Raw genomic sequence first — 24,735 nt, 5'->3', positions numbered from 1 at the left:
TCTCCCAGAGAGAGGGAGCGCCTGGGTTCGGGGATGCATTACACTTGTGTGGGGGGGGTGGGAATGTTATCCAGTGCAACCGCTCTGGGGTTTTGTTTCGTCCTCATGCTGGTAATTTCTTGCAGCCTGGATACGGCCGGCCTTTAATTGTGATTTCCAAGGTTTGGCCTCAAGAGTGGGTGGACCTGGTCTGTGTTTTAGTGGCTGCTTTTTGTACTGCAGTAGCTGCGGTTAAACCATTCGCCCTGAGCTGCTTCCCCCGCCCCCCTCCACGTATTGCTAACTGGGGTCTGAGCGAGGCCTGGAGCTGAATCTGAACTTTAGAAAGGTTGAAGGAAGCTGTAAATGCTTAAACATGTGGTGGTCCCGTTAATCAAGTGAGGTTCTGCTGTCACTGGATTCAGATCTTGGCTGCTCCGAGCCATCTCTCCCCCACACCCCTTTCTCTCTCTCTCCCTCTCTCTCTCTCTTGACTTTGCAAATAGGGCCTCATGAGGTAGGGTTATGTGTGTGTTTGGGGGCTGGGGGGGTAGCTGTTATTGACTAAAACACTCGTCTGTGTTTCTCTTCACGGCCTTATTTGTCCTCTGAGATCGCTTCCAACCCACAGGCCTGGTCCCTGAGCACCCATCCATGCACCGAGCCGGATGCCTTCCTTTCCTCCACTTTGTGTGTTTGCAAATACGCAACATGGCGACCTCCGTTTAAATTATATTTTCGATTCGCAGCGCCATTTTAGTTGACTTCTCGGTTCGGGAGGTTAGTGTCAGATTTGGACTGAGTTGGCAATGTTCTTGGTGATTTTGGAGAGAAGTGTTGGAGTTCTGAGGAAGCTCTGGGACACCTTGGTTTATTGTCATAGCATTCAAGATTCCTATTTTTAAAAAAAACCTCAGATAAAAGTAGCCATGTTATCCTTTTGGGTTAAGGTTATTACCATGGCTTTTCATGAAAGGCATTCCATTCTCCCTGGTAATGTTAAGTGCAACTCCAATCTCTTTGTCGAGATTTTAAACTTTCTTTACTTCAAATGTATGTGTGATACTTGGATGGACAGTGTAAATAGCTAACATTGATTTATTAAAATCTAGTGTATTTATTCAAAATATTTATCGGCACAAAGCAGAGCAAGTAATACTTTGCGAGGTACTCCTGTACCTGAAGCTTTAAAGTTGGGTGTTGGAATATATCCTTTTTCCAATTAGATTAGTTTGATGTCTGAATAATCCATTCCATTTCCCTCTGTCTTGTTTGATAAACTGGTTTGGTAGGTTTCTAGAGCCTCTCCAGTAGAAAAAGGTTAGTTAATGGCTTTATACCTCATATGTAAATTAACTCCATACTTATCACCCAGTAGTTACACTATTGTCAAGTTTTATCTAATTTCTATGGTCTGTGTGGAAATAGACTTGAAGCATTTGGCACTGTTCAATTTCAGAATTCTTGTTGTATTAAAGCATGCTAGATTATTCATTACCCTCCAAATTATGTCGTCAATTGTGTATGGTTCGTATAAATTTCTAGCATATTCAGCAATCCAAGAATTTGAGCATAAGTTTTGATGTACACGTAATTGGGCTAAGCAAGTAGACAGGATTTTGCTTTAATGTTTCTATTAATTGTTTTCCTTTCCACATCGTAATATTTACTGAGTACTAAAAACAAAGATTTGCCTTTGTATAGTGCCTTTCATGACCTCAGGGTGTCCTTAAAAAGCTTTATGGCCAATCACGCACTGATATAGTGTAGACATTGCAGCAACCAATTCGTACACAACTTCGCAAATAACATGATAATATGATAATGACCAAATAACGTTTTTGCGATGTTGGTTGAGGGATAATTAATGCTTTAATACTGGACATTGGAGATGCTGTTTTTCAAAATAGTGCCATGGGATCTTTTATGACCACCTGAGAATGCGGACAGGGCCTCCATTTAATGTTGCATCCAAAAGAAAACACCTCTAACAATGTAGTACCCCCGCAGTGCCACACTGCAATGTAAACCTAGATTTTTGTGCTCAGGACTCTGAAGTGGGCTTTGAGCCCACTAACCTTTTTGGCTGAGGCCAGAGTGCTACCAACTGAGCCAAGACTGAAAATATGGTATGGCATTAATGACCTATAAAAGTAAATTGGAGTGCTTTACTCAGTGTTGTGATTTTTGTGGTTAGTATGCAAGTAGTGGCGTTTTTCAAGTCAAACGGTATGATCCCTGAAAATGGCTGTATTAAACCGTCTCATTTTGGTGAGGTACTAAAGAGTGGGCTAAGGCTAAATTTTATAATCAACTTCCACTTCCGCACCCCCCCCACCACCACCATCATTCGTGATTTTATGACATTTGCTTTCCTGCTTCCTTTCTCAATTGAATGGTTGCGTTTACTAACCAAGGCAAGTGAACTTTGGACAGTATTAACAAATTAGGGTCATGCAGAATAGAGGTTTTTGGTCAGTTGTTATCAGATGATAATTCAAGAATTTTTGTTCTTTCTGTTGTAAGTAGGTGAATGTGCCAGATCTCGGAAGCAGTTATCTCTTTTGTGCAGATTATATGTTTGGTTTAAAACTAAAAGTCTGCAGCCATTTTAATGAGTCAGTAGAAGGTTGATTATTGGGTGCTCTTAATCAGACATAAATTACCTGTTCTGTGTTTTATTTTCATATGATTAGCTTTTGCATTGTATGACAGCTATCTTTGAAGTTTTTAGCCTGAATTGGTTATGAAAGCCACAATTGTTTTTGAGTGCAGGAAGTTGAACAAAGCTTCTTGCTGCAGGGGATATCTGCTGTTTAAACAATGTCAGTTTTACATTGAGACTCCCAATGAAATGCACTTTATGGAACTTTGTCAACTGGCATTACTACATGTATTGAAGAAAAATCTGGTGCAGTGATATGGTGTCTCCATTTAATTATGGATTTCTATACTAGAAGATTGAAATGCAGTTGCATAGATTGGAGGTGAACAAATTCTCATTGTGTGTGTGTGTGTGTGTGTGTGTGTGTTTGTTCCTGGTGAGGCCACAACTATTGCCCATCAAATGCTGTCCTGTGAAGGTGGTGATGGACCTTTAAGTGCTGCAAGTTTGTGTGGTGATAGGGCCCCAAGCAGTGTTGGCTGTAATCCACAATATTATGCCGCATTCACTTAATGTTAATGTGCTCTTTGACGAAGTTTTCCTAAGTAGGACTCTTCCTAGTTCTAGTATTCACTTTTATCAGATCACATTCCCCAACACTGCCTCTCAAATTTTTAAAAGGCATTGCTGATTCTTATCTAAAATGGATGCAACTGATTAAACCCACTAAATTGGGCTGTAGCACATGCCAATTATTGTTTTGTTTCTGTCAGTAGTTCTGGAGGATGTGCTTTACTTGGTGTCTGACTCATCAGTTTTGTGTGATAACTGTACCTGTATTTTGATGCCAAGCTGCCCTTTATGTAAAAGTAAAATACTGCAGATTCTGGAAATCTGAAACAAAAACAGAAAATACTGGGAATACTCGGATCAGTCAGAATCTTTGGAGAGGAAAGCAGAGTTAACAGTTTGATCGTTGACCATTCAATATAGGTTGCTTCAGTGGATCAAATGACTACTCTTACCCTTGATTTTTAAAAAACTTTTCATTTGTTTAAATCCATAGATGGTCCTTGCATTTGTATTTAAAGGAATAATGCTGCTGCAGTAGAACATTATGATAGAATTTTGGCCGCTGAAGGTATTTCCCTCGTGTCAAAGATATAGTCTTAACTGTACATTTAAAAATACAAGTAACAGTATAATGAATTTTCTTGAATGGGCTCTATCATTTGCATACCCTCTTTGCAGTTTCAAAGCTTGCTGGTTCAAACAGATGTGATTTGCTGTGCCAAATATTGAAGGAAATGTGCAATAGTTTTAAACTATTGTTAACGATTAGCTGGCATAACTTTTACATGATCATGCAAGATTTCTGGTATTCAGAGTGAATGAAGTCCAAAACGTCATCAAACAAAAGAAGCAATGGTGACATGAAAAACATCTTTTACGCAGTGAGTGGTTCGGTTCTGGAATGCACTGCTTGAGAGTGTGGTGGAGGCAGATTCACTTGTGGCTTTCAACAGGGAATTAGATTATTATCTGAAGAGGAAAAACTTTCAAGGCTATGGGGAAAATGGTGAGGGAGTGGGTTTAGGTGAATTGCTCATGGAGAGAGCCAGCAAGTATACAACGAGATGAATGGCTGTCTCCTGTGCTGTTACCATTCTATTTTATAAAGCATGGAGCTATAAAGATTTTGATTCTTAAATTCTGCCTGTTTAACAGAAGTGAGCATATTTTAATGGCACTGGCTACGCACGCATTCTTAAGAGCGTAGAGTAAACTTGGGGTGGAGTGATGTAATGTTTGGAAAATTTGGCATCCTATATTCATGGCCAGTGCATTTCTTTTTGCTGTCTTTCTATGCCTCTGTGTAGTTGGATGCTAGAGATAATTTTGGTGAACCTAGAGTACAATGGCACCCCTCAACATTACTAAACCCAAGTGTTTTACTGGTCACAGAGACTGATCTGTTCTTTAATTTCCATAGTTGGGGTTTTTGAGTGGTATAGAGCATGTTAAATTATGGTACAAACAGGGACAGAGATCTTTTGAAATTTGAGTGGTAATTTTAACTGAGAAATTCTTTAGTGGAGAGGATGCCAGTTGAAATATTTGGGTCACATTTTGTGCAACTTGATGCACTTGTCAATTTTTGTTTAATAATAGCACGTACTAATTAACAAACTTCCTAATAAACATCAGTAATGCCGAGGGAGCAGTGATTTTCTTTTAAAGACTGCATTCTGTTTGCACTAAGGGATGCAATAGTGTTCCTGCCTTCTCCTATCAAAATTAATTAGGTTGCCAGATGTTTAAGTCTTCATACCCTTGAAATAAACAAACGTTCTTTTAGATTCTAGTTGCTTCCATTTTAAACCTTGTCTTTGGAAGCTAATATAATCTGCTGTGCAGAGTATTTACAAAAGTCATGATGGAAAGAAAAATTGGGAATTGAAGTGGAGATAATCTTGTGGGGCTCCCAGCATAGAGTCTCTATGGTGATGAGTTTGATAGTGGAGGTAAGCCCACTTATCGTCCCTGTGTTTCTGACCCACAGTCACCACGAGCAAGGCCCTGTGCCGAGATTCTCACCTAGCAGGATTACCGACTGAAGAAAAATGATCTAGTCTACTAGCAAGATTTAATATTTTAGCTGTGACATGTCATCGTGCAAAGGAACCTGTTTGAAGGCTACTTTTTCTTTTAAGATGCTGTCTGACTTGCTGTGTATTTCCACCATTTTATCTATTTTATAAAAGACTGATTTTTAAAAATGACTCATGTAATTTGAAAGTCAAACTCTTTTTACTTGGATTAACCTATAATGAGACTTCATATGTCCTGTTGCACCATAATATTGATTCTGTATTATAGAAGAGATGGCCTACTGTACTAAAACGATAAAGCAAAATCCAGAAACAACATGGGCAATGCCAACACAAATGGTCAGACAATTATAAAATTAAAAGGGATTAAAGACTCTGCTTATTAAGAATATAGCTTTTATAAGTACAGAAACCTGATTTTTTTTTTTTTTGAACACAGTTAACATTTAATCCTCAGATAAGTTCACGTTTTCAGGCAACACCTCAAAGGTGATGACTATAACGGAAGCCATTGTGACCATGAGGAAGATGGCGAAAGTTAATTGTGTTGTGAAGTTACTTTGTATTTTCTCACTGTCTCTTTTCAGTTAGGAATGATACTCTAAACTGAAGAGTTTCAGCCAATTCTTTGAGCATTTTTTAAAAATCCATGCAGAAAATAATGTTTGTGCACGATTAATAGTGGTTTCCCAACAATTGAATGCTATGCTTGTTAAGGCTTTTTAAAAGGTATTATTTGGCTAAAATATTTAATAACAGAAGATATATATTGAATCATGCAGTTTGAAGTTTTACTCTATTATCTTTGACGACAGTGAGGGGAGGATGATGTTTAAGCTCTTAATGAAAAGTTTGTTTCTCATCCAGCCGTTTGTCAGAGTGGAATAAAGCTATAGAAGTCAACAAAAGAAAATATGACTTGCATTTATACACCCTTGCACTTGTCAGGATCACTAGACTCAAAGTGCTTTACAGCCAATGAAGTCCTTTTATAGTCTAATCACTGTTGTAATGTAGGAAACGAGGCAGCCAATATTTGTGCACAGTAAGCTCTCAAATTGCATGTGGTAATGACTAGATCTGTTTTTGTGACGTTGATTGAAAATAATGTGTTCTATTTACATTGAACTAAACAGTAAGTGTATTGTTGAAAGTTCACCTGGTGAGCCTATACCGCATCCAATTTGCTTTTTCATAAATTAGAGTTTTGTAAGCTTAGTTGGAGAGATTGATCCATAGCTTCTTTTGCCTTGGCTTTATTGGAGTTTAAGGAAAAAAAGATTAATCTCTGCTGTAACTATTAGCAAATGTCATTTTTAGGAAACTGCAGCAGTTAGCCATTCTATCAAAGAACCAAAAGCTATTATTTCTAATATTGGAGTTAAAAGAAACAGACTGTTGGAACCATAGATAAAAGCAAAATACTGCAGATGCTGGAAATCTGAAACAAAAACAAAAATTGCTGGAAAAACTCAGCAGGTCCGACAGCATCTGTGGAGAGAAAGACAGAGTTAACGTTTCGAGTCCTTATGACTCAAAGGTTCTGAAAAAGAGTCATAAGGACTCGCAACGTTAAGGCAGACTGTTGGAACCAGTTGGGTGATGAACAATCCCAACTATCTTGTAGTTCATTTGAGTACTCTACACTTTATATCAAAAGTGATGCTGTTTTAATGTGTCACTGGACTGCCACGTGAGCTTAAATATCACATTTCTTGATTTATTAGCCAACTTTGTGACTTGTGATACACAGTAAGAGTAACTGCTACAGATCAGTATATGCCAATTAAAGACAGCCAATTAGTAAAATGCTTGTTTTAAAGAAGGATGTTTACTTTGACACGTTAATTTTACGTGCTTTTGGCAGATCTGCTGGATTGGTGAAACACTTAGGCCTGTTTGCTTTAAATTCTAATTCTTTAAATCTTTAAATAATAGTTTGAGCAGATAAGAGTAGGTTTGACGAACTAATTTTTCTTTATGGTTAATGACCTTTAAACAGGATTCTTAAATAGTTCATAAAGATTGAATGGTGGCATGCATTACGTTCAGTCCTGATGAGCAGAAATAAATGAAGTTAGATTTTTACATTATACCTAAAGCAAATTTACTGTTTGTTTAATTTGGCTGCTTTCATTTTTGCACTTGGAGAACACCCAACTACATGCTTTGACCTGGATTAGCACTTCTCCTCATTTTGTGTATTAATACACTGAATAGTGTGGTGCTGAGACATAACAGAACTAAAGTTTGTGGAAATGGTAAGAGTGCTGGAATTGGCTTCGTTTCCCACATCATTTGGCCTGGTCTAGAGATTTCTTTTTATTATTTTGAAGCCTATTTTCCCCAATCTTGCTGTCTCTTTCCGCCTTCACTTGATTGCCCTCCTTCATATTACAGCCTGCCTACGAGTAACCCTCTGGCTGTTTTTATACTGTGCATCTTGGTTCCAAGGTTTGCTAAGGGCACATGTTAAGAGTGCTAGCACCACATTACGTCCAGCATGAAAGCAGCTCCTATCTAGACCACGAATCTCAATTTTTTTGTTGGCCTCATGACTCTATACTGTGGGGTATTGGAGGCCACATATAAAGTTTAAGTCCATGCTGCCATGAATTTTTATGTGTCTCAGCTTGTTGATACTGATGGAGTTTGCTGATCTGATTTTAAAATTTATCCACATGATGAAAAAGGCTGAAACCAGCCATTTCCAAGCTACTGGCACACAATAAAAATATAAGCACAAATAAGATTCTGTAACCTGGACTTTTGAGGGCACCAGGAATTGGGGGCTACGTGTGGCCTATGGTAACAGGTTGTGCATTAGCGGTGTAGGTATGCAAAATAAAGGCTTGCTTGGTGCTAGAAAATTACTTTCGGCGGCCCTGTGTTCCATTGAGAGTTTGTGTCTGTAGTCAGAGGGGAAAAAGTTGATTAATATATATTCTGTGCTTATTAATTTGTTGCAAACAATGTATTTTTGCACGTTGATGGCATTACTGTCTACTGTTAGTGTTCCAAGACATGTGATGTAACTTGGAATCTTTGGGAATAGAACAACAGCAACTTGTATTTATTATAGCACCGTTAACATGATAAAACGTCCCAAGGCCCATCGTAGAAGCATTATGAAACAAAATAAGCTGCATAAGGAGATATTGGGGCAGATGACCAAAAGATTGGTCGAAGGTGTAAGTTTTAAGGAGCATCTTGAAGGAGGAAAATGAGCAAGGTGGAGAGGTTTATGATGGAAATTCCTAAGCTTGAGGCCTTGACAACTGAAAGCACGGTCACCAGTGCTGGATCAATTAAAATCAGGGCTTTGTGAGAGGCTGGAATTTGAGCACATAATCTGAGATTTGTAAGGATGGAGATTAGTGATAGGGAAGTCCAGGCCTTGGACAGATTTGAAAACAAGGATGAGAGCTTTAAAATTGAAGATGGCGCTTAGTTGGGCACCAGTGTAGGTCAGCAAGAACGGGGGTGATGGGTAAACAGGATTGGGTGTGAGTTAGGACACAGGCAGCAGAGGGTAAAATGCGGGAGGCTGGCCTGGAATGCATTAGAATGGTCAAGTCTGCAGGTTACAAAGGCTTGGATGAGAGTTTTGTTAGCAAAAGAGCTGAGGCAGGGGGTGGAGTCAAGCAATGTTAGAGGTGTAAGGAACCAATCTTAATGAAGGCATAGATATGTGGTTGAAAGCTCCTCTTCGGGTCGAATATAATGATGTTGTGAGCAGAATTGTTCAGTCTCTCAGCTCTTGCTGGGCAGAGGGGCAGAGTCGGTGACAAGGGAACAGAGTTTGTTGGAGGGGGCCAAAGGCAATGATTTCTGTCTTCCCAATGTTTAATTGGAGGAAATTTCTGTTCGCCCAGTACAGGATATTGGACAAGCAGACTGACAATTTAGAGGCAGTGGAAGGGTTGAGAGTTGTTAGTGAGGTAAAGCTGTGTGTCACCAGTATATGTGTGGAAACTGGTGTGTGTTCAGATCATGTCACTGAAGAGCACATGTAGTTGAGAAATAGGAGGGTACCAAGGATTGGTCCGTGGATACCAGAGGTAATGATGTGGGAGTGGGAAGAGTAGCCATTGCAAGTGATTCTCTGGCTATATTTAGATAAGAATTGAGCCTGGCACATTCAGTCCCACCCAGCTGAATAGCGGAGTGTTGTTGGAAAAGGATCATGTCAAAGGTTGCAGATAGGTCAGGAAGGACAAGACGGTATAGTTTGCCTTTGTCACAGTTACATTGGATGTCATTTGTGACTTAGCTGTTTTGGTAATGTTGCAGGGCTGAAAACCTATTTGGAGGGGTTGAAACCTTCGAGGAAAGATGGGCATGGATTTAGGAGGTGACAACACATGCTGGGACTTTGGAGAGGAAAGGGAGGTTGGAGATGGTGTGTTAGTTTTCAAGAATAGTGAGCTTATGGGTTTTTTTGAGAGGCGGGCTGACGATGGCAGATTTCAAGAAGAGAGGGACAGAACCTGAGGAGTGAGAACAATTAGCAATGTCAGCTAATATGGGAAGGGAAGTTGGGTTTTCAGGAGTTCAGTGAGATTAGGGTTGGGAGAGCAGGAGCTGGGTCTCAGACACAAGATGGGCTCAGACAGAAACTAGTGAAAAGTACAGGTTAAGGGGGAGGGGTAGCTTTAGAGGAAGTTGTCCTGGTGGGCTAGGGAAAGAGGGAAGTGGCAGAGGCAGTTGATTGGATGGTTTCAATTTTAGTGACAAAAGAAATCCATGAACTCCTTGCACTTGTTGGAGATAGAGGGTGGAAGAGACAAGGGAATGGATTTCGGAATGCAGCTTGCAATAGAGGAAAAGAGCAGGAGTTATGTTTGCATTCTAGGATGCAAAGAAACCAGATAGGACCTATTGAAATAAATAAAAAGTAAAGAATTTTACTTCAAAAGTATATAACATTTCTAAAGTTTATACTCATTGTAATGACTTGTATATTATGCCCTTCTTAAGATTTTCATTACCTTTGAACAGATTAAGGTTATGATAGAAATAAGATTTTCTTAAGGAGAATATATTTATTTATTTACCTTTGCAACCTTAATGTGGGAAAATAACACATTTGCTTGAGAGTCATTCTGGCATCATAATCCAACAAAGCCAATCTAGACTGAGTACAAATCATGTGAAAAAAGGAAAGGGCATTACAATAAACAACTGTTTCCTTTTTTCTCCTCTCAAAAGATTAAATGTTCTGACTATTACGGAAGTATAACAATGTTCATAATATTCTGGTTTATTGTCAGTAGGTTTATGGGTGTGAGTGTAGGTGGCTCTGTCTGTGTGATTTAATTGCATTTGGAGTTAGGTAGACTGCAAGCTTGAAATTATCAAAAGTTAGGTGTAGAAGTGCACTTGAAATATTAATGAGTAAACATGGCTGAGATTAGCATGTAAGATGTGAAGGGAATTTGCATTTTTAGGGAAGTGCAGGAGTAGTTTGGATTTCAAAGGGATGTTAGAATGTTTACAACTAACTAGATAATCCAGGCCAAGTAGTGTGCTTATTTTTCCCAAAGGTTACTGACAATATTGGCAACATGAAAGTTTTTGTATTATGGGAAAAGAACATTTCAAAAGATATATGGAACAATAGACTTTACATATTAAAGAGAGAGAAACATATATAAAGGAGAATGAAAGGCTGTGTTGGGGGAGCCATGTAAGATCTAACAGGAGTGTGTGAAACCGCCTTCGGGAAGTCTCCAGCCATTTGTGCATAAGTCTGCTGTGTCCAGTAACTAAAGTTGGAGACAAGCTTTTGGAATTCCACTGTCAAGTGGTTACTGTGGTAACTTGCTGGCTTGCTTTTTAAATTTAAAATCTATTTTGGACTGTTGCCTTAAAGGGGGGTGTAATTTAGAGTGAGATTAATTAGGAATTTCAGGATTTGTTAAAGTATTAAGTAATTGTAGTCTTATGTGTGTGCTTGAAATATTTTCTTTTAATAAGTGTTCGAATTTAATTTTTAAAACGGCCTTAATGGACTCATTACTTCTGAATTCAGTGCACACACCTTCTCATAATAAATGCAAATTGCAAAACCGTTGTGATAGCGTGGCCAGGTTTCCCTTGTGGATTTGGTCTACCTGGCATACATCATCTGCCATGTCATAACATGACCCCATGTTTTCAACGTCACAAAGACTGCCAACTTCCATTTCCAGAACGCCACTCGTCTCCAACACTTCCTCAGCCCATCTGCTGCCAAAATCTTGATCAATGCCTGTCACTTCTGGAATTGACTTTCAATGTTATTCTGGCCACCTCATCCTCCACACTGTATAAACTATTTAACATCTGGTTTTCACCATTCAAATGGACGTTATACAAAAGTTTTACGTGCTCCCCATTACTCTAGACTGTTAACCTAAGGTTATCTAAGACCTCATTGTTTTGTCTAAATGATCCTATGCTCTTCAATCTGCAGATCAAGCTAGTGATTTGGAAAAGTTTGCAAATTATCAGTTTGTGTTGTAAATGGTTATTTTGGGTCTTGAATTGATTGGATTTTGTAATGAGCCATATTGAGCTCCAATGCAAGGCAGTAAAAGTTCTGCGTGCTTCCCTTCTTGCTTGATATCAATAGCCTCCTGGTTAGGTTTATTTATATTCGGTACAATAGTGAGTAAAACAACTGGAGATTGCAATGAACTAACGGGTGGGTTCTCGTGATTAAAAGCAGCAAGGTTTTGTGTGTCAGTTCCTGCCTTTAGAACGCAATATTGATGCTGTGTGAATGTGTCTGACCAAATACTATCCAAACCGTACCGCCTCACAGACTTTCATGAACGGAAGTCTTCTGTGATACGATGGTTTTAGCATCTTTCTTTTTGAGTATTATAAATTGCATGTTGCAGTATTGCATTTGGAAGTCATAACGAATCAAATGTCGAGTTTTTTTTTTACATTACGCTCTCTGCACAACGTGTATTAAATAAAGTGAGGGGCTGTGTACAAAAATGTATGCCAGAGTAATAACTATACCTGTGCAGTCCTGTAACTATATTTACCCAAGTGAATTTGAAAGACTGCTTGATGCTTCAGTGTTCTGGCTTTGTGATTAATTTTGCCCAGTGATGTTGCCTGCATTGATTAGAGACTAGGAACTTCTAGGAGTAAGTACTTTTCAGTATCTCATATTGTTTGTCCATCCGCTTGGTCAGTGTATCATGCAAGGGGATGTGGAAGAGGAGAGAAGCGTAACTGCTGTTTTTTCTACCAGCAGTTGGGCGTGGCCTTCTCAGATTTCATTTTTGACGTTATTGGGTGTTCATTTCCTGGCTGCAAACCATACTTCCTTGTATGATCAATTTTCTGTCAGCACTTCCTGTTCAATTTTGTTAAGTTAGCCAATGCAGTTGTCATTTCCTGCTAGGTAATTTTAGTGAGTTTTTGAAGCCTTTTGGATACATCAAAAGTTGTTACATAACTAGATAACATGTTAATTTGTTAACTAGACCTATGTTCTCATGGAACCTAAAAAGATATTTTAGCTTCTGCTTGAAGGTAATATGCATATTTTTATAGTTGTTGAAAATATGATTAACAGTATTGAGGCAACCAGTTCCAGTAGCAATCAGTGCTTAAAAGAGAATTAAATTATTTAGATGACATAATGCCTTTCAGCAATATATTGAATTTGGTTAACTTGTGTAAGTTTAATTAATAAATGCTATTGTTAATTGCTAATGAATTGAGTGTTGTATATTTAGCAATAATCACCAAATATGAGGCTAAATACATATCAAATATCGGGGATCTCAAAAGCATTTGGCTACACGAACTTTTAAGTGTGGTGAAGCGGCATCTCTCCAAGATTACAATCTTGGACAAATGTAGGGACTAGATATTTTGCAACGAAACTTACCATAGTGTTTTAATTTGACTAATGTTATTTGAAAATGTGTTATCACAGCTTGTATTTAATGGGTTGGCTAAATTTCAAATTGATGGTTGATTCTGATGTATGCTCAGCTGTTTTTAAGCTGGCGTAGTTCATTTTGTTTCGCTGGAATTCAGGCACTGTAAATTACCAACCAGCTCAAATGGAGCCTTGGTGCTGGTTTCCGTTTTTACTGATCAATAAATTGTCTTTTGTCCATAAAGATAGATTGGGTTTTTCTCATTGCTTGTCCTCCGGGCAGATGATTTTATTTTCCTTTCTGAAGGAAACTCTACTTCTCTGCCTCACACTCCAGGCTGCCACTTTTTAACTGGGGCTCTTGCAAGAATATCTGCTCTGCTGAGTGTAAGGCAAAAAGCTTCGATAACATGCCTCCTTTTTTCAGCAATACTCAAGTTCTGTACTACCAAGCCAATAGACAAATTTGTTTTTTTCCCCCTGGAACCAGAAAATCAAATACCAAAAAAGCCAGCTCTTTATAAACTACTTTCTCTCGTGTTTGCAATGTACTCGAACTTCTAAAAAGGAAGCTAAGGTAATCTGTAATGCAATCTTGATAACCAACTTGATGGATCTAGGCTTCTAGATTGAGGAACAATCAGAAAGATGTGATGGAATTCCTTAATTAATCTGCTAAGAATTCTGAGAGATTGTATTAAAAATTGTGTTCTAGTTGTGTTTCGAGATAAATAACCAATCCTGAATTATTTCACGTTTATGAAACTTAAATAATGATCAGCTAATTCAAATTGGGCCAGAGTGTATTGTTTCATTTAGCAGTAACAACTCCCATTTAGATAGTACCTTTACATAGTAAAATGTTCTATGGTGCTTCACAGGGACATTATCAAGCAAAATTTGGCACCGGGCCACAGGAAGCTAAAAGGTTGTTCAATGGGGTAAGTTTTAAGGAATGCCTGAGGAGAGAGGGGCAGAGTGATTTGCAGAGGGAATTCCAGAGCTTATGGGCTAGGCAGCAGGTGCCAGTGGTAGAGCAATGAAAACTAGGGATGTGCATGTGACATGAATTCAAGGAGGATTAACAACCCTTTGAGTGAAAAAATTCTCCTCATCTCAATCCTTATTCAGAGATGGTGTCCCCATGTTCATGGAAACATTTTCTCAGATTTTACCTTGCCATGTCCCTTAATGTTATGTTTCAATTAAATCACATCTCATTCTTCTAAACTCCAGAGAATCTAGGCCTAGTAAATACCCATGATTCTAAATTCTGTCACCTATAAATGTAGCCCATAATGAATAAGGAGGCACTCTGAACAGTTCTTTGCAACTAGACAAATGGGAACAAAGATGGGGGTATATGACCTGTGAGGGGGCCACAGAGGTTGCAGAGGAAAGATTAAGCAGTGCAACAGAAGTTTATTAGATTGATTCCTGGGATAAGAGGTCTTTCATATGAGGAGAGATTGAGTAGAATGAGCCAAATAGGAGATTATCTCATTGAAACGGATACATTTTTTGAGGACTTGACGGGGCAGATGCTGGAGAGTCTAGAATTAGGGGACATGGTTTCAGGATAAGGCACAGGTAGGCTATTTAGCGCTGAGATGAGAAATTTCTTCACTTGAAGGGTTGCACATCTTTGGATTTTTCTACCCCAGGGGACTGTGTATGCTCAGTTGTTGAGTATAGTTCATGACAGAGACTGAGATTTTGGGGCACTAAAGGAAACCGAGAAATAGGTCAGGAAAGTGGTGTTGATGTCAGTTCAGCCAAAATTTTATCGAGTATTGAAAATGCTGGAGCAGGTTTGAGGGGGCTCTCTGGCCTACTCTAGCTCCCGTTTCTTATGCCCTATTAGTAACAGGAGAGTAGTGCTTGGAAATCACTTTACCCAGACTACAACACAGTTGTCGTAAAATACACTATTAGACTAACTGCTTGGCTTTTTGACGTAGAACAGTTGAATCAAGGTAAACATTTTATACTGGTATCTTTTATGGTGTTTTTCCTTTGTATTATTACTGATATTTTTAGAGCCTTCTCTCCTTTTTGATTGTCCTTGCTTGTGCCTGCACATGTAACAGATTGGTTGCAGCTGCATGACCTCACTGGAATCAGTATAAACATTTTAAATGCAAGCTATATTAAAATATTTAGCGTTGTATTAATTTAAAGTGAGATACTGCGTCTTGTGATTGATTTATTATGCCGGCCAACAAATTGGTTGTACATTGCTTGACTGTCTTTTATAGATAAAAGTACTTGTATAGCAATGAAAAGTTTTTCTAAAATTTGACTACTTGTATAGTGGATGTTTTTGGAGGTGCTCAAGCTCATCTGTACAGCCATGCTCGTACAGTTCCAAATAATATGATTTCTGGTAACTTTGTTCTTGTATGAGGCCTTTGCATTTCAGGAAACTTGACCTAAAGATCCCAATGTAAGGTATACTTTTATTTAAAATGTTACCTTTAAATAATTAAGCTCTGTCATGAGTTAGTATTTCATCTTGTGAAATTCCACAAGTTACAAATGTAATCTATATCTTTCAATTGTTCACTGCCAGAAGCCAAAATTATTCATTTAGTATAAGTGGATAGATGATGACCTAATAAGGGGGTAAATTAGAGAGTTGATTAACTTGCATTCAAGCCATTTTGCTTGTTGTCCATTGCCTAGAGCAAGTGTACGTAGGGGAAAAATGAAAAATCAGAGTGCTTTTCTGTTTGTCCTCCCCCCCCCGCTCTCTCCAAACTCCCGTCGAGAAAAGCAAGTAGAATAGAAAATAAATTGCTCTCTCGTATGCTTTATGCAAATCAGTTTAATAAACAATTTAAAAATAAGCTGAAAAGTTGTATTTGTTCAGTGGTAGTTTTGTGTAAATTCATGAAGGTTAAGACTCTGTAAACTTGAATTTGCTAAAGTTTAACGGAATTTGGAATGCGCAGTTTGTTTAAACTGTCAAAGTCCTATTTTGGAAATGGTAGGCTGACATTTGGATAGGCTGTACTGCAGAGTCATGTGAGTTTAGGACTTTTATGAAGAAGTTAGAATAAATCCATTCTTTAATGTCCACTTCTTTTATTTACTTCCTCCCCATGAAAATAGTACTACCCAGTTGAATCCACTGCTGAGCTCATTGAAGAAAAATACTTATTACTTCCTGCTTCCCCGACTAAGTGTACTTGTTGCTGGAAAAGTGACTTGAGAAAGCAGTGAGGCGTTCCCCGACCTGTAGAAGTAGATCTCTAATTATAGTTGTATTAGTCCCTGGTGTGCCATTTTATGGCAAATGGAACTGACTTGTTTTACTAAGTGAAAAGCTATGTCATTCTAAATCTTCCAATTTAAAGTTGGCAGTGACATAGTCAAGATTCATCGCTAGCTCTCATATCTCCCAATGTTTGCTGCTGAACACCCAAATTCTTGATGTTTTCCATTACGTGCTTCTTAGTTTCAAAAGTGCACCTTAGTTTCTTCCATGCTGTCTGCTAATTATGGAAGAATAAAAATTCTGTATGTGCATAAATTGTATAAAGGCTGTCAGCATTGTCATGTGGGAAAATGTGCATGCTTTGACATCCCAAGGCAAGATTGTATAGATATCTGAAATTTTTTGTTAATTATACGAATGTTTAAACAATATTAAAACTTGAGTTTAAAATATATGGTCCATAATATTTTAAATTTGGGGTCGGGAATTTGCACAAAACTTTCATGATCTGATGATTTCTGAAGTCAATAAATTACAACCATGATTTAGAAATTTTCTGTGTAGATCTCATGTACATCAGAGGAAATGTTTATGTTGCTACTCTCTTGAGTCTGTTGAAGTACTGTAGCTTGTCAAAATTGAAGCATTAAAAGACAAGGAAAATCTAGAGCACTTATTCCTTCAAAATACTCTTCCACCCTGAAAGCAAAATACAGCCAAACATTAATTTTTCCATCTAGCATGGAGTTCGACTGGGTTTGGACTTGTTGCTGAAGCAGATTAGCAGTGGTATCATTGGGAAGGGTGTTGGAAACCAATGAAAGCAATGGGAGCTATTACATTGGCCCAATGTGGAGCTTCCTGACACACACAAGCATGTTTACAACTCTGCAAAAATCTGTGTAAAAGTCTGTATTTGTCACATGAAGATTGAGTTTTATTTAATAAAATCTATTTTCATCAGTTTCTTCAATATACAATGGAGATACTATTTTTAACAATAAGTGCTCGTTCACTGCCATTCCCAGCCAATGAAATACATTTGAAGTGGAGTCACCATTGTAATAGGGAAATGCAGCAGCCAACCTCTGCATGACAGTCTCTCAAACAGCAGCAAGATAATTGAGATATTTTAATGATGCTCATGAAGGCATTAAGTTTGATCAGATCACAGAAGAGCTCCCTGCTTCTATTTGAATCATGCCATTAAATCTTTTAAGTGGGAGTACTGACTGGGCTTTGGTAGACTATCTCGTCCAATAGGCAACACCTCTGACTATGCAGCACTCCCTCAAAACTGCACTGAATTGTTGACCTAAGTTGTGTGCTCGGGTCTGTCAAGTGGACCTTGAACCCACAAGCTTCTGAAGTGGCGTTGAATGTTACGGCTGAGGCAAGGCTGACCCCTAAAGGTGTGTGATAAAATTTTTGGCTTGTGTACCGAGAGCTAAAGGAGCCCCATAGAGAAGTAGTAGTTATGTAGTATCTTCTGCTTGGAAATGTAGTGTGATTGGTTTGTGCATGAATGTCACTGGCTAACAGCCATCAGCAAAGATGCACCAAATAAGAAACCCCCCCCCCCCCACCCAAATGGATTGTTTGCTGTGTGTCCATCATCTTTCGTAGATGGAAGGATGCCAACAACGAGAAACTTCAGTTTGAGCTTGAGAATTAGAACAAAGATGAAAGCAGAGGACAGTGTTAACATTTGGGGCTCGCCTTGATTTCAAATACTGTTGCCCTCAACAGATTTGAGCATTGATTTGCACACTTTGCAATTTTAATCGAGTACTTGTTTTTAAACCTATAGTGAATTACGGAGTGATGCAAATATTGTCTATCAATATGCATGTCTCCTGGTAAAATCTGTGTTTAGGGTGGTGCTTCCCAAATTTTTCTTAATGTAATTCCATTTTAAAGCCTCAGACTTTGTGTGACCCCAGTGAAAAATTGGATGGGTTGGATGGAGGGGCGGGGGGTGGTGGCGGTGGTGTTGAGAGTTGTTCAGCCAGGGTGAGGGAAGTATTTATATGAGGAAAGTATTTGTTGACTGTGGAGGTGGGAGGGTGGGGGACGGGATGGTATTTAAAACTGCTGGGCTTGCTCTGGAAAAAGCAAAGACCCCCCTTTTTTTTTCACGGGCTGTGGTTGTAGCAGCAATTGGGCTTCGGAGACCGGACAATTAAGCCAGGACCACCACCGCAAAAAAAACCCAATGTTTAAAGGGGCCTTGCAGCTGTCAAAACTCAGTTCCAAGCTCCATGGTCACCAGTGCTGCCTCGGAGCTCGGAGATCCCAAAATCTCATCTGCAGCTCAATTTGAGAGCCCCTGCTCTAAGATATTCTGTATTTTGCTCTTTAAAAAAAACTATTTCCTACCTCAGATGATGAGAGAGTGTCTCCCATTAAAGTATTTACATCAGAATCCATGATTACTGCATCAACATTTTCTTCCAATCTTTTCCCTATTCCTCCTCACCCTCGTGAAACCCTTTGCATAATGTCACTTGTATAAAAGGCTTTCAGGTTATCAGCACTGTAGCTGAGACTTCAATTCTCTTACTGACAGATTAACAGATATTTATGGAGAAGGGAAGATATTGATATATGCCATAACAATAATGGATAGGAATTCTTATTGCGTCGACACAGACAAAATGGTTCCAACACTCAGATTTGGCATTGTGGAAGGCGCAGCATGTTATGCTAACATAGGAATGTAATTGAATATCCACTGCTTTCAGCCTGCAGCGCACAGTTTTTCCCCAAATTAACTAGCTCCAGTGTTGCTCTGCAGGATTTTGGCAATCAGTTCTAAAGCTTGTGAATTGAGAAGAGTTTTCACAATGCTCCTTGCACTGCAAGGTATGTCTGTTTTTTATCCATTTAGTTTAAATTTGCAAATTCCTTATGTCATGATGTTTGTCATGGCGTATGTAAGAGCTGTATATGCAGAGTTGCCATATTTTCATCTATGGTGTTTCACTACAGTTTTCTGATTGGGTTTCATTCTTTTTCTCCCGATAGCCTGGGTGATCATTTGCAAGTCATTTCACTTTTTTCCCAGTGAAAACAAATGTTTATAATTGCAGTATTTTGGGATTTATTTGCAAAATTATTTTTTAAGGAACACATGAAATAAACTCTTGATCGCCTTTGGGGTGTAATACTGAAAGGAATTGATGTACTTGATTAACTTCTTCCTGAATGCTTCTTTCTCGGTGCAAATCACTCGGCCATCTCTTCAGTGCAGGTTCCTGTAGGTGCCATTTGTGCCCATTGGTGTAGAGAGAATTTAAAACATTTCTTGTTCAAAATGGGGAAAGCAGTTGTGTACATCACAGCAGAGCTACAGTATGCCAGTTTTTATATGGGGATTAATTATCTGACTTAACCCTAAAATCAGAGTGCTTACATTGAATCATTTTGTAAGTCTACTTTTTTTTAAAGCAGTGCATTGATGTTATAAAGTGCTTCAGTAATTCTTGTGTTTGTTCACATCTCCAGAAGGTGCGATGGATTTGCATTACCATGATTGGTCATTGTGCATGAAAAATCAACTTGCAGCCTTCAGTCCATTTATATGCAAACTTTTCCCGTTTCAGTATGTCTGTGAATGAATATGTCATGAAACTAAGGCATGTCCAAATCTCACCATATGTTAGCTTGAGGAATAAATGTTTCACATTGTATCAGAGGTCCCATCTAGTGCAGTGGTCTAATTTTCCTGGTTTTTGTGTAACTGTATAAATGTGAGTTCATCTGGTGCTCCTTATTCAAAATTTGTTAGTAGGATGTTGCATACTTATCCATTTAGGAAATGTAAAACAAATTCGGACTTTGAATGCATACCAAATTTAAAATAGCCCAGCAAGCTCTGCAGGATTGAACACTATCTTCTCTTTTTGGCATACAGGGTATAACCAGTGATAAATGGAATGAAGATAAATAACATATTATGACACAATGCATCTTCCTCATTCCTGCACCTTTGAAAATTACAAGATAATTACAATTGAGGAAGGCCTTTTAAACTCATCTTCTTCCATCCATCCATCCAGATAGACCCTACCTCTCCTACTCAATTGCTGCAGCTCATTGATAAATGCCTCCTTGCAAACAAATGGTCACTAAAAGGCTTCAAGGTGAACAAATTGGTAGCAGATACTATTTGTCAGTCTAATGGCTGTTGCAGTTGGCTTTGACATGGAATATAATAGAAATTGGTACCACTACACCACCTTCAAAGAAACAAGGGAATATATTTGACAGGCTGAAGAGACAGTTTCCAATCCGTGTGCTTGATGCATTAAGCATCTTTTCTGTGACCCACCAAAGGGACAGACAGATCCTCATTCATTCTCTTCCCCAGACCCATTAGCATTCTGAAGTGTGGTACCCAATTTAAAGCTTTGTTCCCTTGTCTGTGTGTTAAGCAGGCTTTAAAAATGCCTGTCTACTAATTTATGTGGCTGCTTGTTATTTTAAGAAGAAACAAAATAGCCTGGTAACTTTAGGCATTTCCAACAAGAACATTCATTTACAATTTTGTTCTCTAGATGAAGATTTCTGCTGGCTTGTTTATTTTTTATATATATATATAGTTTTGAATGCATTTTAATAACTGATTTGTCCTGAGACATGTGCACTTAGTTTTGTACTCCCAACAAATTGATTGGATGCCTTTTGGTATTAACCAGAGGAATTTCAATGACTATCTGCTAGCTTAACTAGGAGTGTAGATGGTTTAATGTGCCTGTGTTTTTTTTGGGACAAGGCCAGGAAAGTTTGGGTAATGACTCATAGAACCAGGTATCCTCTGTTACTGTGTATTTCTTCTAAAGATGCAGCATTTGCCAAATTTCATTTGATCTGAACCCCTCCCTCCTCTACATGTTACTACTTCAGTTTTAATCAAAGGTCAGTTTTTTGAGCCCAGCATGAATTGAATTTTTTAAAAATTCAATCATAGGATATGAGTGTTGGCTGGCATTTATTCTCCATCCCTAATTGTCCTTGAGAAATGGTGGTTGGTGAACCACTTTCGATCTATGCTCTGTGGTATAGGTGCACTCAGTTCTGTTAGAAAAGGAGTTCCAGGTTTTTGACCCAGTGACAGTGTAGGGATGGCACTGTATTTAAGTCAGGATGATGTGTGGATTGGAGGGGAACTTACAAGTAATGGTGTTCCCATGCATCTACTGCCCTCGTGTTTCTAGGTGGTAGAGGTCCTGGGTTTGGAAGGTGCTATGAATAGAGCCTTGGTGAATTGCTGCAGCATGTCTTGTAGATAGTACACATTGCTGGCACTGGTAGAGGGAACCAGTGGTGGAGGGAACAGATGTTTAAGGTGCCAATTAAGCGTGCTGCTCTCTCCTGGAAGTGGTTGAGCTTCTTGTGTATTGTTGGAGCTGCATTTGTCCAGGCAAGTGAAGAATATTCCATCAAACTCCTGACTTATGTTGTCTGGACAGGCTTTGGGAGTCAGGAATCGAGTTACTTGCCTCAGAATTGTAGTCAGTTTTGCTTTGTGAACTTGAGATGAAGGAAGAATGGGCCAAGAGTGAGAATGTTTTAGCATAATAAACTTAGTTAGGTCTTTTGAGGGGGTGGGGGAAGTGTGGAGGTCTTGTACATCAAACATAGATTTGAAGGCTCACATAGAAATGTTCACCATCCTACCTGCAACTGATTTTAAAAGCATTGATTTAGCGATGGAATATTTTTTCCACTGAAGCTTCAGATATCAGGCCCTTTGGGAGACACCAGCCATGTTATGGTAAGTCGATTTTAAGACTTCATTTCTTCCCTGCATCTACCTACCTTTTCTCCCTTCTAGTATCTCATCCAAGTTTGTTAGTATAGATGGATTATTTGATTGTGGAATGGATCAAAGGAATTCTTAATTTCTGTCATCCAATACTCTATTATGAGTCTGTTTTAAAAGAGGGTCAACTGAGTGGTTATTGTGGCTGACCTGATTTTTCTTAGTTTTCCTTTTTCGCCCACCCCGCCCCCAACCCCTGTTTTCACTATTTAATGAGACGTCAATTTCATCTTTTAAGGAAAGTAAATGTCACTATCTGTTATATACATGAACAATTGTTTATGCTGTTATAAAGACCTACCTGGAGTATTTAAGAACTTGTAAGCAGTTTATTGGTTTGATTTCAGACAGAAATAAAGTTGCATTGTAGGAGGAGGCGAAGATGGCTTAGGAAGATTTGGTTTCTTTGCCTGTATTTCACCACACAACGGGATTTTATGTGGTATCAAATCTTCAAAATTAAGGCAAAAAAAAGTTCCTTTTTCCAAACTAAAATTGTGTTTCCTGCATTTTAGTGTATTAACCAGCAGGTGGAGTGGTTTTTGTGTTTGCTAGAATGTCTGAAAAGAAGCTGGCTAGATCACGATGATGAGCTGTTTGTGATGCTGTATTTTGCTGCACTTGACTCTAACATACAAGTTTGCATATATTGTCCGTATATATAAACCACTTATTTATTGCCACAGTCCACATGGAAAATATTTACTTTTTCTTTTAGAAAAGTCTGATTATGTAATTTACCAAACGTGTAAATCCTTCTGTTTTATATACCTAAGTTGGCTCTATCTCTATTAGAGATCAATAAGTAATGAACCTGTATAGAAAATCTTGTCAAATGACTCTTTTCAGGCTTCTCTGATTTTTATTTTAAAAAGGGAACAAACTTGCTGATTGTGTATGACGAAATGTTTCCATTTTATTCCGTTGGAAGTTGGGGAATAGATTTATGCTGTGCGAATTACTATCTTCTGATATTGGTCAGCCGACTAATGGAAAATGTTGTTTATATATTTTTGGGTTTTATAAATTGTAGGCTGAGAATTGTATGTCTACAAAGATTGAGTAGTCGGCTCAAGAACCTGAAATGCTTTGTGTGATCTAAAGCGGGTGTATGGCTTTGGCTGAGTAAAATGCAGCTCCTTTGATCCATCACACAAAGCCCCTGCCAGTTCATTCTTTGCATGCTTGTATACAAAACTGATTTTGACTTTCATTCCTGGAGCTTGAAAGAGCTGGAAGAAGGGCAAAGGCTGCTTTCTAACTGGATTTTGATAAATTTAGATTGATTTTAGAATCTAATTTTACAAGTCCTCGAGGCCTGAGAAGCTTTGTCTTTCAATCTCAATGCCATTCTTCATTGTTTGATTGAAGGAGGTATTACTATATTTGTTTTTTGGGGAATTGGTTTCTTTGTGCACAGCATGGATGGTCTCACTGTAATGGGAGGTTCTTGTGTTTTTTTTGGTTTCAAGAAGGTCTTGTCTTTTAGTCTTGTTCTTGTCTTTATCATTATTCATTAAAACTAGTCTTTTTGTTGTTCTGATTTAAATAGTGTGTTTTTTGGTGTTAGGTTCTACAGCGGCATGTGCTGACACTTGTTAATACTTCGTTGTCGTTTCATTGTCCCACTTCATGCTGCTACTGGTTGATATCAGCACCAGCATTAGATTCTGGCATTATGTTCTTACACAGACTTTTAAAAGACTTGGTACATTGTGTTTAATTGTTGAGGTGTTTTCATCTTGTTTGCCAGCATTTGAATCCCTTCAAAATAAACTGTTGTTTTTCTAGTGTTGCACAGCCTTGCCTATGAATGGGTGGGACCAAAGATGTTCCCTATTAAAACTAATGATAAATTTGCTGCTTGGTGGTGAATGGGTAAATAGATACTGGGATTTATTTAGTAATGCTTTTGAGCTGGTTGAAAACTTTTTTTTTGGAAAAATATACTTTATTCATAAAATATCTGAAAGAACATTACAAAACATTTCAAAATGGCCATCACAAAAAATGCGATCATGTTCGACTTTTCCACATAGATCACGAACATTACAGACATTTTAGTATGGTCATTACAGTCAGTGCAATACAAAAACAAGAATTACCTGGAAAAACTCAGCAGGTCTGGCAGCATCGGTGGAGAAGAACCTGCTGAGTTTTTCCAGGTAATTCTGTTTTTGTTTTGGATTTCCAGCATCCGCAGTAGCTTTTAGCTTTTTGTTTTTACAGTCAGTGCAATGGTGTTCAAGTTATCTACATAGTTCATGTTGCACTCTGAGATGCTTCAATACAATTATGATACATTTAGTTTTCACTACATACATTCATTGTGAGCCATGCAGCCCGAGGGGTCTATGCAATTCCCAGCCCCTCGTTGCATATGGCAGAAAGGTCTTAGACAGCAACCTTTCCCCAAGGAACTACCAAGCAAAGAAAGGGTGCATATACTTAGTTTGGCCATGTTGTGGATGAAGGGCTTCCCTAGAGTAGACTTTAAAGCATATGTTTTTAGTGTTGTGATGACTAATAGAGAAAGTAGTATCTGCTGCCCTCAAAAGTCAGTCTTTAAACATAAGATTAAATTTGTGGAAGTTGCACAAA

At 38.5% G+C, this 24,735-nt stretch overlaps 1 protein-coding gene across 4 annotated transcripts in view; it reads left to right on the top strand.

The window, feature by feature from the left end:
- The first annotated feature begins 280 nt into the window (after nucleotides 1-280).
- Nucleotides 281-24,735, top strand: part of LOC144675652 (PHD finger protein 12-like) — a 71,384-nt gene continuing 46,929 nt past the window's right edge. The window contains exon 1 of one of the 4 annotated variants that reach the window (XR_013575118.1): nucleotides 281-377. Coding sequence is in view for 3 of the 4 variants with exons in the window: in XM_078536294.1 (XP_078392420.1) it covers nucleotides 346-377 (32 nt within the window). In the remaining variant the exon portion in view is untranslated. Of the gene's footprint in view, nucleotides 378-933; nucleotides 978-21,324; nucleotides 22,087-24,735 lie in introns of those variants that run through there. The other 3 variants (XM_078536294.1, XM_078536295.1, XM_078536296.1) reach the window with 3 other exon arrangements.

Source organism: Cetorhinus maximus, unplaced genomic scaffold (genome assembly GCF_964194155.1).
Source record: "Cetorhinus maximus unplaced genomic scaffold, sCetMax3.hap1.1 HAP1_SCAFFOLD_1076, whole genome shotgun sequence".
Taxonomy (NCBI): domain Eukaryota; kingdom Metazoa; phylum Chordata; class Chondrichthyes; order Lamniformes; family Cetorhinidae; genus Cetorhinus; species Cetorhinus maximus.
The sequence above is the reverse complement of the archived record's forward strand: the minus strand, read 5'-3'. Positions and strand labels throughout refer to the sequence as shown.